The sequence below is a fragment of the Schistocerca nitens genome, chromosome 3, assembly GCF_023898315.1.
Source record: "Schistocerca nitens isolate TAMUIC-IGC-003100 chromosome 3, iqSchNite1.1, whole genome shotgun sequence".
Lineage (NCBI taxonomy): Eukaryota > Metazoa > Arthropoda > Insecta > Orthoptera > Acrididae > Schistocerca > Schistocerca nitens.
The window spans coordinates 692083177-692101596 of NC_064616.1; the positions used below are offsets into that span (position 1 = coordinate 692083177).

The 18420-nt window shown below is 38.3% G+C and overlaps 1 protein-coding gene across 1 annotated transcript in view; it reads right to left on the reverse strand.

The window, feature by feature from the left end:
• Window positions 1–316: 316 nt before the first annotated feature.
• LOC126248654 (aminoacylase-1A-like) overlaps window positions 317–18420 on the reverse strand; it is a 129716-nt gene continuing 111612 nt past the window's right edge. The window contains exons 6-8 of the mRNA XM_049949841.1: window positions 12176–12405; window positions 9819–9879; window positions 317–1467 (exon numbers count right to left, since the gene is read on the reverse strand). Coding sequence (XP_049805798.1) covers window positions 1312–1467; window positions 9819–9879; window positions 12176–12405 — 447 coding nt within the window. The 3' untranslated portion in view covers window positions 317–1311. The remainder of the gene's footprint in view (window positions 1468–9818; window positions 9880–12175; window positions 12406–18420) is intronic.

The window sequence follows — 18420 nt, forward strand, 5'->3', positions numbered from 1 at the left end:
ATTCTCAATACAGAAAGCTATGTCACTTGTGAACCTGTTCACTGCATTCTTCATTAATATTGTTCCTTTCAATTTATTCTGCACCAATTTTCTCATTTGTGACCTACTGTTACATTCTGACATACTTAACAAATAGGTTTAGTAAGTGAAGTAATTTCAAGGATATTCCTAATGTCATAATATTTGTCCCCCTCTTGTGTTTCTGTTTTTAAAGCACCACATTTTGCTGCATAATAAGTTTCTTATGTAACAAGATATTTATCAGTTTATTTACGATATTTTCATGCAAATACATTGTGAATAATTCTTATCCATACTTAATTTGAAATTCTGTATAAATATAATTACTGGTTATTGTTACATTTTTAATTAGAACAACCACTGTGTTTCAACAAATAACACTCTACATAGGTTTCAGTATATGAGGTTAAAATACAAAAGTAAAATAAAAATATCTAAAAACAATCATGTTTATCTTCTACCATGCAACAATATTGTTAAGGCTACTATTTAAGCAAACTGTTACTTCCACAAATTGCACACATTGAGGAAATCATCTTTTCTTTCTTGAAAGTAACTTGATTAGTTGCCATATCATTGTCACGTATTTTGTACATGCACAATGCCAAACATTAGAAGTAGCTGCTTAACTTTTAGCTGTTTCTGTTTTGTGACCATGTGGAAGCCATTTTATTTTTAAAATGGCCTAATGATGCATGTGAAAGAAGTTGCTCTTTAGACAATTTACACAACTAAAATATGTATATACACTTATTTTGATCAAGACAAATCCTGTCCTAAAACTTAAGTAGTTAAATATTTTGTGTATCCCACTGTGTCTTTAAGACCAGTATTAATGCAGTGAGGAAACAGAAAGAAGGTCACTTGTTTTTAAGGATGAAGCAAAACAAAAATTTCATGTCCATGAAGTCACAATTGTTTGGGAATTATGTTTCCAACACAGACCTCACAATGAATACATTTTAGAAATGTTGACACATTGAAGAGGGAACAATTTAACAAATAACCATGAGTAACAATGCTTATTTTCATTTTAAACAGACAAGGATGAATTTTCTCAGGAGAAACTGATACTACTCTCCCTCACACAAATTGTTATATTTCATTATTTCTCAATTGAATCCTTGCTTTAAAAATTACCTCAGTAAATAATATTAAATCTTGACTACATGATTACTTAACAGCATAGAGGAGGAGATATATATCAGTTTTCACATATTAACACTTTCTTTTAGTGAAATCATTGGTGTAAATGTGTTCTTAAACATCCCAGTAAGTTACATAAATACATTACTGAGGATCTGACAGATTTGCCAGAGCAGGTATTATGTTCTCGTATATCTCAATACCTTTCAGAAAAATGCTCTCATTGAGGTATTCATCATGATCATGCAGAAGTACTGGTGTATGATTCATTGGAGAAAATCCCAAAGCTGGTAAGCCAATCTGAAAAGTTATATTATCAATGTGGTTATTAAAATAAGTAATAATCATAGCCCAGTTTCAGTTTTACATTTATCAAATATGATTAATATCAGAAGTACAAATAGAAAATTTTCTCATAAATAACAGCAATACAGGCAAATGATTTCTTCCAGTTTAACTGACTAGTAAATGACTAATCAACCGGCAGCTTAGTTTGGAATTCATGTGAAGTAGTCATTCGAGTTACATCAGATGGCAGATTCCAGGGTTCATTTATGGAAAGAAGTATGTATACATTCAATGACCAGTTCTTATACAGGACCTCTAACTTAAATAGATTTACTGTGATCTGACCATTTATTGTGGCCAATGAAAAGAACTAATCCACTACTTTCTGTAGGACTACAATGAAATTCTATAGCACTACTCTTACAGAAGTGATCCCACCCTGTATTGTATCAACAAGAATAATCATGAAGAAATTAACCCTGCAGCTGCTGAGACATCGATACCAATAAGAACATAAAACCAAAATGTGCCTTTATTTACAGATATGTTACGAGAGGCACTGGCTCCGCTTCTTTCAAAAATATGCTTTGGGTGAAGAGCCTGGGAGAAACTATATTGGCTTTTGTGAAGCCTGTGTTTCGTGTGTTTTATATTACAACTTACGTCCTATGAATAAATGATGTTTGAAAACATCAGTACATTTAGGATTTCCCAAAAAGTCATTCACATGAGTACAGTTTATCACAATTAAATATCAGGTAATGACTTATCAGTGTTTAAAGCTTTCAGGTGATCTGTGGCACACAAGAAAGTCACAATTACAATATCATCATTATGGTGTAGTTAGCATAGACTTGGGGATACGAAACTATAAGCCAAAGTTTGCATTCTGCCAACTGCAAAATGTTTTACTATTCACATTGCATGTCTGAAATATTCTGGAGCTTCTCTTATTAATTTAATAGACATGTGTTCTGTAATATTTGGTGTTACATACATATGAGAGTGCTCTCTCAAAAGTGAGTTGTCATCATCAGTAATTTACAAATTAAGCATGAAACAGAAATGTGAGCAAATATTCAAAACATGATTACATGGTAAAACAAACTACCACTCAAGATAAAAAACAAAGACTAACATGTGAAAAATAAAAGGTAGCAGTCTCAGCTGTCTACTAAATCCACATGACATTTTACAAACTAGCAGCCTTAGATGACTTTTTCCAAATGGGACACCTTCGATTAAAGAACATACGCAGATGATATATATTCTGGTACTGGTACATGAATGTTCCTGCTGGTGTTTCTTCTCATTGTTTCAGATGCAAAGGAAGTTCACTTTAATGGCAGTGAATTGCAATTTTCACAGAAACTAGAACATACTTTGCACAAGCAACATGTTTATTTACCAACAGTGCAGCTTCTCACTTTCAAATAAAGGAAGGACAGTAATAGTTTGCAAAATTGCACTGAATGCACCAACTGAATGTATAATGAGCTGCTGTTTTACTCTGTCTACTAGAATGACTACTGCTGCCATGACAATAACGTGACAACAGACATTTTTCGGTGCCTTCAAGAAAACCAATCCATATCTTACAAAGCAGTGGAACCACATGACTTCTCATAACATCCATGTAAATAAAGGCAAGTACAACCCATAATACAACAACTGATGATCTGTTGTTGTCTTCTACAGTTAACTTCATTACTAACAGAGGAACCATGACTTCTTTCAGTTATTTGGTCTTCAGGTGATGGAGTTTGCAAAGACAAGTTTGCACTAAAGAATTTTAGACCAACATTTTTCTGACTTCCAAAATGTTAAAATTATTGAAGCAAAATGGTTCAAGATAAACAAAATCTTCAGTAACATTGCTTGCAAAATTATAAAATAATTTCTTCTTATTTACGTCTTTCTACACATTTGCATGATATATTATTTGTCTTTACATAATTAGATTAGATTAATACTAGTTCCATGGATCATGAAAACGATATTTCGTAATGATGTGAAACGAGTCAAATTTTCCAATACATGACATAATTAAGTCAATTTAACAACATACTTAAGTTAATATAACAACTTTATTTTTTTTTGTGTTTTTTATTTTTTTATTTTTTTATAATTTTTTGTTTTTTTTCATTTTTTCTTAATTTATATCTAAAAATTCCTCTATGGAGTAGAAGGAGTTGTCATTCAGAAATTCTTTTAATTTCTTCTTAAATACTTGTTGGTTATCTGTCAGACTTTTGATACTATTTGGTAAGTGACCAAAGACTTTAGTGGCAGTATAATTCACCCCTTTCTGTGCCAAAGTTAGATTTAATCTTGAATAGTGAAGATCATCTTTTCTCCTAGTATTGTAGTTATGCACACTGCTATTACTTTTGAATTGGGTTTGGTTGTTAATAACAAATTTCATAAGAGAGTATATATACTGAGAAGCTACTGTGAATATCCCAAGATCCTTAAATAAATGTCTGCAGTATGGTCTTGGGTGGACTCCAGCTATTATTCTGATTACACGCATTGGTACAATAAATACTTTATCCCTCAGTGATGAATTACCCCAAAATATGATGCTATATGAAAGCAATGAGTGAAAATAGGCGTAGTAAGCTAATTTACTAAGATGTTTATCACCAAAATTTGCAATGACCCTTATTGCATAAGTAGCTGAACTCAAACGTTTCAGCAGATCATCAATGTGTTTCTTCCAATTTAATCTCTCATCAATGACACACCTAAAAATTTGGAATATTCTACCTTAGCTATATGCTTCAGATTAAGGTCTATATTTATTAATGGCGTCATACCATTCACTGTACGGAACTGTATGTACTGTGTCTTATCAAAAATTCAGTGAGAGTCCGTTTACAAGGAACCACTTAGTAATTTTCTGAAAGACAGTATTGACAATTTCATCAGTTAATTCTTGTTTGTCAGGTGTGATTACTATACTTGTATCATCAGCAAAGAGAACTAACTTTGCCTCTTCATTAATATAAAATGGTAAGTCATTAATATACATTCCTGGAAATGGAAAAAAGAACACATTGACACCGGTGTGTCAGACCCACCATACTTGCTCCGGACACTGCGAGAGGGCTGTACAAGCAATGATCACACGCACGGCACAGCGGACACACCAGGAACCGCGGTGTTGGCCGTCGAATGGCGCTAGCTGCGCAGCATTTGTGCACCGCCGCCGTCAGTGTCAGCCAGTTTGCCGTGGCATACGGAGCTCGATCGCAGTCTTTAACACTGGTAGCATGCCGGGACAGCGTGGACGTGAACCGTATGTGCAGTTGACGGACTTTGAGCGAGGGCGTATAGTGGGCATGCGGGAGGCCCGGTGGACATACCGCCGAATTGCTCAACACGTGGGGCATGAGGTCTGCACAGTACATCGATGTTATCGCCAGTGGTCGGCGGAAGGTGCACGTGCCCGTCGACCTGGGACCGGACCGCAGCGGAGCACGGATGCACGCCAAGACTGTAGGATCCTACGCAGTGCCGTAGGGGACCGCACCGCCACTTCCCAGCAAATTAGGGACACTGTTGCTCCTGGGGTATCGGCGAGGACCATTCGCAACCGTCTCCATGAAGCTGGGCTACGGTCCCGCACACCGTTAGGCCGTCTTCCGCTCACGCCCCAACATCGTGCAGCCTGCCTCCAGTGGTGTCGCGACAGGCGTGAATGGAGGGACGAATGGAGACGTGTCGTCTTCAGCGATGAGAGTCGCTTCTGCCTTGGTGCCAATGATGGTCGTATGCGTGTTTGGTGCCGTGCAGGTGAGCGCCACAATCAGGACTGCATACGACCGAGGCACACAGGGCCAACACCCGGCATCATGGTGTGGGGAGCGATCTCCTACACTGGCCGTACACCACTGGTGATCGTTGAGGGGACACTGAATAGTGCACGGTACATCCAAACCATCATCGAACCCATCGTTCTACCATTCCTAGACCGGCAAGGGAACTTGCTGTTCCAACAGGACAATGCACGTCCGCATGTATCCCGTGCCACCCAATGTGCTCTAGAAGGTGTAAGTCAACTACCCTGGCCAGCAATATCTCCGGATCTGTCCCCCATTGAGCATGTTTGGGACTGGATGAAGCGTCGTCTCACGCGGTCTGCACGTCCAGCACGAACGCTGGTCCAACTGAGGCGCCAGGTGGAAATGGCATGGCAAGCCGTTCCACAGGACTACATCCAGCATCTCTACGATCGTCTCCATGGGAGAATAGCAGCCTGCATTGCTGTGAAAGGTGGATATACACTGTACTAGTGCCGACATTGTGCATGCTCTGTTGCCTGTGTCTATGTGCCTGTGGTTCTGTCAGTGTGATCATGTGATGTATCTGACCCCAGGAATGTGTCAATAAAGTTTCCCCTTCCTGGGACAATGAATTCCGCATGTATCCCGTGCCACCCAACGTGCTCTAGAAGGTGTAAGTCAACTACCCTGGCCAGCAAGATCTCCGGATCTGTCCCCCATTGAGCATGTTTGGGACTGGATGAAGCGTCGTCTCACGCGGTCTGCACGTCCAGCACGAACGCTGGTCCAACTGAGGCGCCAGGTGGAAATGGCATGGCAAGCCGTTCCACAGGACTACATCCAGCATCTCTACGATCGTCTCCATGGGAGAATAGCAGCCTGCATTGCTGCGAAAGGTGGATATACACTGTACTAGTGCCGACATTGTGCATGCTCTGTTGCCTGTGTCTATGTGCCTGTGGTTCTGTCAGTGTGATCATGTGATGTATCTGACCCCAGGAATGTGTCAATAAAGTTTCCCCTTCCTGGGACAATGAATTCACGGTGTTCTTGTTTCAATTTCCAGGAGTGTATATTAAGAACAACAAAGGACCCAAGACTGACCCTTGTGGAACCCCATTCTTTATAGTTCCCCAGTTTGAGGAATGCGCTGATCTTTGCATATTATGAGAACTGCTTATTTCAACTTTCTGCACTCTTCCAGTTAGGTACGAATTAAACCATTTGTGCACTGTCCCATTCATGCGACAATACTTGAGTTTGTCTAGCAAACTTTCATGATTTACACAATCAAAAGCCTTTGAGAGATCACAAAAAATCCCAATGGGTGGTGTTCGGTTATTCAGATCATTCAAAATTTGATTTGTGAAAGCATATATGGCATTTTCTGTTGAAAAACCTTTCTGGAAACGAAACTGACAATATACCAATATTCCAGATTTAAATGGCTTTATGTGGATATTTTAAAACAGTCTCATACAGAATCATAATCTCTGGACACACTACAGGCAGTGATAAAACTGAAGCTATTTATTTATTGTTCAGGTACTTCAGCCTTCTTTTGCTGTTTTCAAGCCTCTTTCTCCTACTGTCCACTGTGACCTCCTTCAGTTTGTCATTCCAATGGTCAGGTGGCATGCCTTGTGATCTTTTTCTTTCTCTGGGGCTCCACTCTAGTTCTGCTTTTGCCCATCTTCCATCATTTCTTCATGTGATATGTCCTGTCCATTTCCTTTTCCATTTTAGAGCCTTTACACTTTCTGCATATATGATACCTCAGTGGCTTTTATCTGCATCGAAAAATACAAAAGTGAATTAGTCATTCAAAGAGGGGAGACCTTGCATCACCAAAACTACAGCCGTCCTAGCTGTCCTTGAGAAAGCTATGACCAAAGTTATTTGAAAAGTCAAAGGAATTACAATAAATGGGGAAAAAGTCACTAGATTTGTGGATGATACAGCAGTCCTAACCAGCATCACAATACAACTACACTCCTCTATATCTGATTTATCATATAGTTGTGAGAACTCCTGTTACTGATCTTATGTCTTCATTTCTTTTCCAAATCTTGTTAGTGAGATCTAAGAGTTTCCCTAGCTCTCTTTCATCTGTTCATAGTTCACTTCTCAAAAACTCATTTAAATTCCAATTTCATAGCTCTATGTTAGCATAGGAAGAACACACTGTTCAAAAACAACATTTTTAAATTGCATATTACATATGGAAACAATTGTGTTTCTTACATCTCTCCTTGGCCATCAATTAACTGTTCAGATAAACATAAATTAACCTTTTTTAAATAGTTCTGGTTTGTTATTATTTGTCTTTTGGTTACCCACTTGTTGTGCATAGTATTTGATTTAGATAGATTTATCTTAAGGCCCACTTTTTCACAACTATCTGATAAATCCTTTACAGACGATTGCAGTTTGATTGTATTGTTGGCTAGGAGTACTGTATCGTCTGCAAATCTAAGGTCAGTGAATCTTTTCCAATTCATTTTCATTCCCCTTTCTTTCCAAAAACTTTGTGTCATAGCTTTCTCAAGGGCAGCTATATATAGTTTTGGGGATATAGGATCACCCTGCTTTACTCCTCTTCAAACGATATCACGGATGTTACATACAATGTTTGTGTACTTCATATCTACATTCTGTTCAGCCAGAGCATGCATAATTGCAGTGTGGCTGACAGAACCAAAAACCTTTTCAATGTTTATAAAGGCTATGCATAGTGATATTTCATATCCATTGGTTCAACTAACTACCTAATGCAGGGTGATCGCACACTTTTACTTGGGCCCTAAGGATGCTGGGAGCAGAAGCTTGGTATCGGCTCACAGCATTGACTGCTAAAACAAACCCTGCCACCTTCTCCCAGAGCACCCAGCTTACAGCCTATAAAAGGAATTAACATGTAACAGGTTAATGCATTGCAGAAGTGACATGAAAGTTGATAGTGAGTCACTAGCTGGAGCTGGTACAGCCTCTTCACTTATTTTTGTAAATAATATTAAAAATCACGATGTGCAACAGCACCCAAAATCAACAGTATATTCACAATGGCTCCATGTTACGGCACAAAATACTGGTGCATAGCAAATGTTGGCAGTTATTGTACACATTCTGGAGCAGCACAAAGTCAGTCGACTTCCACTATTCATGGAGGGGCCAACTGAATGTGAGCAATCAAATCAGTATATAATCAATTATGTTATACTCAGTGTGGCATCCAACTTGTTCTACAGTTTGTATATATCCACAATAGCATTGATGCAATTTATCAAGACTTTAGTCAAAACTTTGTAGATAAAAGGGAGTAAACCGATGGAAGGAAGGAAGGAAGGAAGGAAGGAAGGAAGGAAAACTAGGGTTTAATGTGCCATCAACAATGAGGTCATTAGAGGTGGAGCACAGGTTCTGGCTGTTATGTTAAGGATGGGGAAGGCAATTAGCCCTGTGTAGAAGGATTATTCCTCATCAGTTATGCACCCTTTATCAGTAATGCACCCTTTATCAGTAATAATTTCTTTTCTTTCTTTACCAGTCAAAAGCTTTAACTTTTTTCCAGCTCCTTTTGTTCTCTAGTGCTAATTTTATGGCATATTTGTTTTATCTTTTATATCTGTTTTCATTTTCTTCCTTTTACACTTACACAGTTCGGAGTATTCTGTCATGCCAACACTTACTTAAATTTTCACCTCTTGTCCTAGCTATAAACTTCCCTGGTAGCTTAGTAAATTTCATTTGTCCCTCTACTCCTCTTGTTTTCATTATCGTTTCAACTAGTTTTTCTTATGCCAACTGTTTGAATCTCATCTGAAGAGAGTTTTGGAATTATCGTCCTTTTTCACTTAAATTAACCATGTTGATAATTTCTTTCTTTCACTCATTAGTTTCCTTCTTTCTTGTTGGATGTTTATGTCTAGTTTCACTTTCACCAGTCTGTGGTCACTACCAGTATTAAACTGATTTTAACTGGTACATCTTTGATTGTTCTGTTTTGCTTTAAAAATATAATCTGTTTAATTCAGAGTCTTTTGATTTGAACTCATACAGTGGCACAAAACACCACTGTAGATTTAGAGTGTACATCTTGTTAACTACAAGTATGTTCAACTAATAAAACATGAGCAGCTGGGACAGTAAATGGTGTATTGCCTGTAAAGGTATACGCAAGTTTCTCTTCCAGACAGGTATAGTTAGGAACAATAACTGAAAACAGACTGAAAAATAAAGTAGATAATTCTTGTCAAGTCAAATTCTTGTAGCTTTGTGATCTTTCAGATTACTGTTGGGCATCATCTCTTGCACTAACTTTGGTTAGACATAATTCTAAACATCCTCTCCTTCCAGAAACTTAATTTTTTGAGAGCCTTCAGCAGAATGGTGACTGTCTTTGCTTACCACTATATACAAATTATCAACCCAGCAAAACAAAACACTCATTAATAGAGTACACTTGAGTACTTGTGAAGTATTTGGTAACATTCTGTTTAAGAATATATCTGATTAATGGAAAATGTTATCCTGCATAATAAGCAGTCAATGCATAACTGAATTTTACTTATTTACCCCTCTAATATATCGGCTGTCTGTGGCTGCAGGAAATATTTGTGGCACCAATTTGAGGTTCCTGAAATAAATAGAACCACACATTAAATGCAAATTATGCTAAAGATAAGAACTAAACAGCACTCAACTAAATTTAATGGTAATATTTATTTAACTCTAAATATCAGTACTTTGATACCAGATTGATCATAAGGATGACAATCAGAAGGGTAAATTCAAGTAGATCCCTTAATACAGAGAAAAAAAAAAAATATTTTGAAATCCAAATGCACGCGAAACAATGGAGCTTACAATTTTATGCACAAATTCATAAAATGTTTTTTCAAACCAACATGCATTCACATCTTCTAAATGTGAGTGAAATGTTAATATCACCAGCAAAGAAATATTTTCCTTTTAATGTTTTCCGAAAAATCACTGATTTTTACAAACAACAACACTGGTCATAACAATACACTGAGGAACACACATTTTACTGTATTTTGGATCTGATAAAAGTGATTTTTCATGGTATTTTTTATTTGAGGTTTTTGTTTTCTGTGTCCTTTTTAATTTCAGATTTATTAGAACCTTTTCTTTGCTGTTCCCTACAATCCTAGCTCCTTTGCTAAAATTTTATAGTTAACGATTCCACAAATTTGAGCTGTTATTGCTATAGTAAGAAAGTTGTGGTAGAGTAAATATTTTGGGAATAAAGGAGACCACTCACCAAAAAAAACCAAACTTTCCTACTATAATAATAACAGCCAAAGTCTTTGATATTGTTGGCTGTTATCATGGTATGTATGACATCATTCAGAAAATTTTAGTAGGAAGTACTTTAATCTGTTTCTTTTAAGACTCCAAAGAACTGTTACAAATACATACTAAAAGTAATTTTTGCTTCATTTATCAAAATTACAGCACTAGTAAGTCAACTACACTACTTTTATAGTAAATGTATTATTTATCAGCATTGTAACAATACTGTGCATACTTATCATTCACTATGCTAGATTGTATAAAATATCCTTATGTTGCAGTATTTATGTCACTTTTATCTTTGTTAGTGCCAGTAAATCTGATAACTGTAGAATGATTTCTCTTATAGAGGTTCTGTTTTATATTGATAGTATTCTCTTTAAAAGTCTGATTCAAGAGTGTTTAAATTTCTTCTGTATTTTGTGTGGGTGGTGCAACTGTTTTTAACACTTGTTCTGTCATCATGACAATATCAATTTGTCTACTAAAAATGCAGTTGCTTGCTGCTGTCTCCAGATATCTGCACTGACATTTATATTGGACCTTCTATTACATCTTTATATCTGATCCTGACTAGGTTACTTACTACTAATTAAACTTCTCAGATTCCAATCTCCTCATCAGCATAGCACAACAACATAATTAGTTTTAAATATTACATCTGAATTTTAAGGCTCTGTTACAGTCCAAAATACAATCTGAACTGCTGGTATTGTTTTTGTATTTGATATACACAGCAAATTAATGAAGACACTGAATTTATACATAGCTATGCATATTTAAGCCTAATGGAACTGATGTGCATCAAACAGGGCCAAGCCCAGAAGTTACCCAACAATGACTGATTTTCCTAAACAGCCCCCCCCCCCCATCCTCATCAGAACACACCTCACTTTTAGCTTTGCTTTTGTTACAGAAATTTACATTATCCTCACAATCCAGATAATTAGCCCTAGGGTAAAGCATACCTTTGTGGCATAAAACATTCCACCATCATGACCAACCGGTGGTTGCCCAAGTATTCCCAGGGTTTATGGCAGCAGAAGGGTGGCAATACTGGGCAGTCCCTAATGCAGGAACCCTTAGTTTGCCAAACACACCCCTTTCCAAGACTAGCCAAGTTAGATGTATGATACGTAGATTACACACATAAATTTTAAAAAAAGTGAAGTAATCTATGGCTAGATAAAGAAATCAATACATGTGCTGCTCCTTTCTAAATTCAAATTTACACTTTTACCTATGATAACTGTTTCATATTATCTATACGCAAGTGAAATATAATCAAAAACTCGTTTGTGATATCTAAGTACAGGGATTTTTTTTTTCAAAAATTTATTCTAGTTTGCATATTACAGTCTCTTTGCAATATTACAAAAATAAATGCACTTGATATCAATAATAATTCCATGTTGAATTTCCAGATTAATAAGTAAATGTACATGCAATAAATGGAGAACTTCAGTTTTCAGTTTTTAATATGCAGATGTTGCTTGTTAATAAAATAAGAACTCTTCTATAATTTTCAAATATTATGAATGTGTTTCTCAAACATTTTCTCTAGAACATTTTGTTAATAAAATTGATACTGACTTATTATCATGTCACATACTCACATTTTGTCACATTCAGCTTTGAATGCCAACCACCATGGATTTGTATTGTCCAGTTTTGTTGCATCAACTAGTGGACATTTTTGTTCATACTCCACATATATTCCTTCTCCTGCCTCTCTACACCACTTGTTAACCATTTCTTCAAACTCTGTATGTGCAACATCGAGAGCCAATCTTACATCAAACACTACTGTCAACTCAGGTGGGACAACATTTGACTGAACTCCTCCCTGTCACACAAACACATTAGGTAAAAATGGGATACACTATAACAAGTGTTACAAGAAACTTGGTGCATAACAATGTCTTAAGAATGTATTCTTTAATATTCTGTACATTCATTTTATCACAATCATCTATTTAGCACCTTTTCCATTTGCTGTAATCACTTAAATTTAAACTAGACCAAATATACTTCTTACCGACTTAAACTCTTCAGATTTACAGGTTTTTACAGTGTTACACAAATTCTTTGTCACCATTTGTTTATTGCACCCATTAAATGTGAATGTGAATTTTTATTATACCAAATAAAAAGTTTCTGCAGCTTCTACAAAACTATTCAAAACCCAATTTTATCATAGTGTTTGATCTGCATTTCACACCACAGTAACATTTTTAGAAACATTTATCATGAGTATATGTGGGTGACATTTCAGACTGTGACATTTCCTTTGAATGGGTTGATTCAGTCTGACTGCCAAAAACACATACCTTTTTTGCAACCAATGTATTTGTGGTAAACATATTTGCTCTATACTGGTAGTCTCTCCAATGTTTTACTCTACTACAGCCACTAGCCCACTGACATCCAGAAACTAATCACTCCCTGCCATTTCCCCCTAATTCCTTCCAACTACCAAGTTCTTTGTATCAAATCACCAGATGCAAACTGCAAACATGAGCTACAAGGCTTGGATCTACTGCTCCTATAGAACTGCCTCTGAAAGTTGCACACAGAAATGAGATTATATGTATTGTAGTAGTTACAAATTTTCAAGCATAATAATTTTCAACAAACTGTCACACACAATTCATTCAGAATAGTTATATTTATAGGACAGTGCTAAAAATTTGACAAATGTAATTACTCCTGCTCAACTGAAGGAGTCATAAATCAATCATTATCAAAACTTTTTCATAACTGGAAAGACCTTGTGTTCATGTATGTGAACTGTACAAAACTTTAATCGCTGTACACTCTGATAAGACCAATTGTAAAGAAAATTCTGAAATTTCACTAAATGTCCTGATTGTGATCCAGCTAGCACAATAATGCACATGAAAATCTGGCAAGCAATAAGCAGGCTTTCTTTCAAGAGTGATAAGTACCACTGCTGTGGCTTGCTTACTTCCCTGACATATCTCCAATTTAATGTGTATGGATTAGACTATTTGGTAACTAGTCCATCATTATCCTCCAGTAACCTTTAATGCTACATTGTGAACTTGGATATTAACCATGTAGAAGCACACTATCCCACATAGATATTAAAGTCAGCTTTAATTGAATGTGACAATTTTTAAGCGATCTTTTTACTGGAGATATAATTTTTCACAAACAGTGTAGTTTTATTTTATTCATTACGCTGTTATTATGTATAAATTACAAATTACGTGAGCAATATATTACTCTGAATAAATGTTATGTAGAAATTTAGTATTTGTTAAGAACCACATCCTCTGATATATGTTTAACACAGTGAATTGAATGCTTATACATTAAAAAATATATACACAAGAATAAAGGATATGCCAGATATTTTATGTGATGTGCTTACCTATAGGTACTATCAGATAAAGCATGAAACAGATCACAAATCACTTTAGTTTGTAACAAACAGCAGGATAAAGTCAAACTATGTCAAAAACAATGTACTAGCCTCATGCAGACATTAACTGCTGTATCTTACTTTTGCTATATCTTACTTTTGCTGTATCTTACTTTTGCTATAAAGACCAGCGTGATACTTCACAAAATTAGGTAACACTCCAAGTGTAGGTTACTGATATGCTTTTCTGCAGAGTGCCGATTACTTGTTTAATGTAGTTCCTTGTGACTGCCCAGTCATAATACTGCTTAATCATCAATATAAATCTCCAAACAATTTACATCAATGCTTTTATGTATTTCAGCTACCTGTTCTATGTCCCATAAGGTCCACTTCAGATGTTTCAGATAACTGACCCTTTGGGCTAAATGTTTCCAAGCAAAAGAAATGTAGAATGTATACTAGAGCATTGTTTACAATGATAAAAGTGAGGAATGTTTTAAAAAACAAGACAAAAACAAATGTTATAGAACTAATTAACATTAATTCCCACAGGTGACAGTATAAAACTGGATCTGGAAAACATTAACTCAAGCCTTCAAACTGTTAGAGGCTTAAGATAAAGGTAAGAGATAAAAGCCCAAAAACTCATTTCAAGCAAAATAAATTTCCTTTTCGATACACTGTGTAGTTTAGATGATGGAGCCTTGTTTAAACTGGGAATTTTTTTAATTTCCCTGTTTACTTATGAGTGTGCTGATAATGTTGATCTAGTGGAAAAGCTAATGGGCATAGGTGATAAATTAATATTATTAATGAAATTGGTTTGGAGATAATTGTTCAGAGAAACATTAAATTGTCAAATGACAGTGGTACAGCTGCTCACAGTGTTCATAAATGGTGAAAGGGGAAGAACACACACTTTTTAAAATAGTATATCAACATATATACGTATAAAAGTTGAGCTTGAAAGGAGAAGTAAGAGTATATTCTAAAGCAGTTTTCCTCTAATTAGTAAAGAGTTCCTTTTCAAGATCACTTTGATTAGATTAGATGTATTGCTCATTCCAACAGATCCATAACGATAAGGTTTTCCAGGATCCAGATTGCATCACAAAAACAAGAATACACAATAAATATTTACAAAAACACAAATATGCTGTGCACCTTCCACTTTTACCATGTGAAATGGTCATAATGGATGTGGAACAAGTAAAAAAATTTAACATATTTTCATTTAAAGTGTAATAAACTTCTTGTCATAACACATGTAAATGTTCAGTACACTCAGGTGCATATGATAATTGTTATGTTATTGTAGCCATACATCAACAAACAGAAAAATCATTTTACAACTTTTATTTACAATGATCACATTACTGTACTGAATTTGTGTAGAAGTCAGATTGTAGTTCTGCTTACATTATTTGATATTATTAGCAACATACACACATTAGTGTGCACAGAACCATTGTTTGCATTGCACCAGACTTTTGTTGTGTGTTTCAGGAGTCACTTGCAGTGGTTACAGCCCCTAGTTGAGCAATAACTTTCATAACAGCAGCGGCAGCAGCAGCAGCAGCTGCTAATCAGAGCAGTGTGAGTTGACACAGCTTCTCGTAACAAACGGTTTATTGTAAATTTTGTTAGTGTTATTTAGCATCAGTCCCTATATTTCATACACGTTGGTGTATTTATCAGACACAGTTCCACACTTCATTAACTGTATAGTTTATAGAACTGCTGTTTGCATCACAGCTATGATGTGTGTTTCAAGAGCCACTTGTGGTATTTAGATCCACTAGTCAAGTGATAACTCTCGTATTAGTAGCTGCTCATCAGATTTTCAAACAAAACTTAAGTGATACATAAATGCTTTGGGAATTCAAATAGGAATCCCTGGAGGAAAGGTGGTGTTCTTTTCGGGAAACACTATTAAGGGAATTTAAAGAACTGGCGTTTGGATCTGACTACCGAATGAGTATACTGCTGCCGACTTACATCGAGTGTAAGGACCACAAAGATAAGTCGTTTTTCCTGCACCTTGTCTGCAAGTGGAACAGGGGGGGAAATGACAAGTAGTGATGCAGTGTACCATCCACCACGCCCCTTACGGTGGTTTCTGGAGTATCTATGTAGATCTAGAAACAGATGTACTGTGACTTGACACAAACTCTCATAAAAAGCAACTTACTTTACATTTCGTCAGCTTTAACTTCAATTACTATGTTTTGTGTGTGTGTGTGTGTGTGTGTGTGTGTGTGTGTGTGTGTGTGTGTGTGTGTGTGTGTGTGTGTGTGTATTTATCAGGCCATCTTTAGTATGGATAGGAACTGCGATTGCTGTGCTCAGATGTGAACTGAGTTAGTAACACTTTGCTCACAGCTCCAGGCAGTGTTGGCTTTGGTCATGCAGTTTGAGGCTGCTGCCAATGGGCTTGATGGTGGGGGCCCGGATGGGACGATCCATAGGACTAAAGTGGCCGCCTCAGGCTTTGATGTTGATCCCTTATCCATGGTCGAGTGGTAGGTCATTCCAAGTTGTGGCCGGCAGAAAAAGATTTTCCGAGAGGCCAATCGGAGGGCCTTCCTGGTTCGTCTGACAAACTGGTTTTGGTCGCCGTCTGTGGCTGACAGAATCCGTGAGCCGGATGAAGTTGCTCGCCCTGTTCCAGAGGAATCCTCTCGGCCTGTAAGGTCTTACCACTGATGGGGAGTGAGATTACTTGCTGTTAGGAGCTCCAATGTTAGACACATAATGGGGCCCCTTTGGGATATGGCTGCGAAGGAGGGGAAGGAATCCAATGGGCACTCTGTGCACGTACTGGAAGGAGCAATTACAGATGTGGAATGATTGCTTCCAGATGCCATAAAGAGCACAGAGTGCAGCCAACTGCGGACGGTGGCTAATGTTAGCACTAACGATGTACACTCCTGGAAATGGAAAAAAGAACACATTGACACCGGTGTGTCAGACCCACCATACTTGCTCCGGACACTGCGAGAGGGCTGTACAAGCAATGATCACACGCACGGCACAGCGGACACACCAGGAACCGCGGTGTTGGCCGTCGAATGGCGCTAGCTGCGCAGCATTTGTGCACCGCCGCCGTCAGTGTCAGCCAGTTTGCTGTGGCATACGGAGCTCCATCGCAGTCTTTAACACTGGTAGCATGCCGCGACAGCGTAGACGTGAACCGTATGTGCAGTTGACGGACTTTGAGCGAGGGCGTATAGCGGGCATGCGGGAGGCCGTTTGGACGTACCACCGAATTGCTCAACACAAGGGGCGTGAGGTCTGCACAGTACATCGATGTTGTCGCCAGTGGTCGGCGGAAGGTGCACGTGCCCGTCGAATGGGACCGGACCGCAGCGACGCACGGATGCACGCCAAGACCGTAGGATCCTACGCAGTGCCGTAGGGGACCGCACCGCCACTTCCCAGCAAATTAGGGACACTGTTGCTCCTGGGGTATCGGCGAGGACCATTCGCAACCATCTCCATGAAGCTGGGCTACGGTCCCGCACACCGTTAGGCCGTCTTCCGCTCACGCCCCAACATCGTGCAGCCCGCCTCCAGTGGTGTCGCGACAGGCGTGAATGGAGGGACGAATGGAGACGTGTCGTCTTCAGCGATGAGAGTCGCTTCTGCCTTGGTGCCAATGATGGTCGTATGCGTGTTTGGCGCCGTGCAGGTGAGCGCCACAATCAGGACTGCATACGACCGAGGCACACAGGGCCAACACCCGGCATCATGGTGTGGGGAGCGATCTCCTACACTGGCCGTACACCACTGGTGATCGTCGAGGGGACACTGAATAGTGCACGGTACATCCAAACCGTCATCGAACCCATCGTTCTACCATTCCTAGACCGGCAAGGGAACTTGCTGTTCCAACAGGACAATGCACGTCCGCATGTATCCCGTGCCACCCAACGTGCTCTAGAAGGTGTAAGTCAACTACCCTGGCCAGCAAGATCTCCGGATCTGTCCCCCATTGAGCATGTTTGGGACTGGATGAAGCGTCGTCTCACGCGGTCTGCACGTCCAGCACGAACGCTGGTCCAACTGAGGCGCCAGGTGGAAATGGCATGGCAAGCCGTTCCACAGGACTACATCCAGCATCTCTACGATCGTCTCCATGGGAGAATAGCAGCCTGCATTGCTGCGAAAGGTGGATATACACTGTACTAGTGCCGACATTGTGCATGCTCTGTTGCCTGTGTCTATGTGCCTGTGGTTCTGTCAGTGTGATCATGTGATGTATCTGACCCCAGGAATGTGTCAATAAAGTTTCCCCTTCCTGGGACAATGAATTCACGGTGTTCTTATTTCAATTTCCAGGAGTGTATATTGCTTTGGATTGGAAGATATCCTCTCCGGTTTCTGGTGGCAAGCTGAAGAAGAAAAGTCTTTTAGTCCTTTGGAACAGAACCGAGTGCAGGGTCTGAATCAGAAGCTCAGACGGTTCAG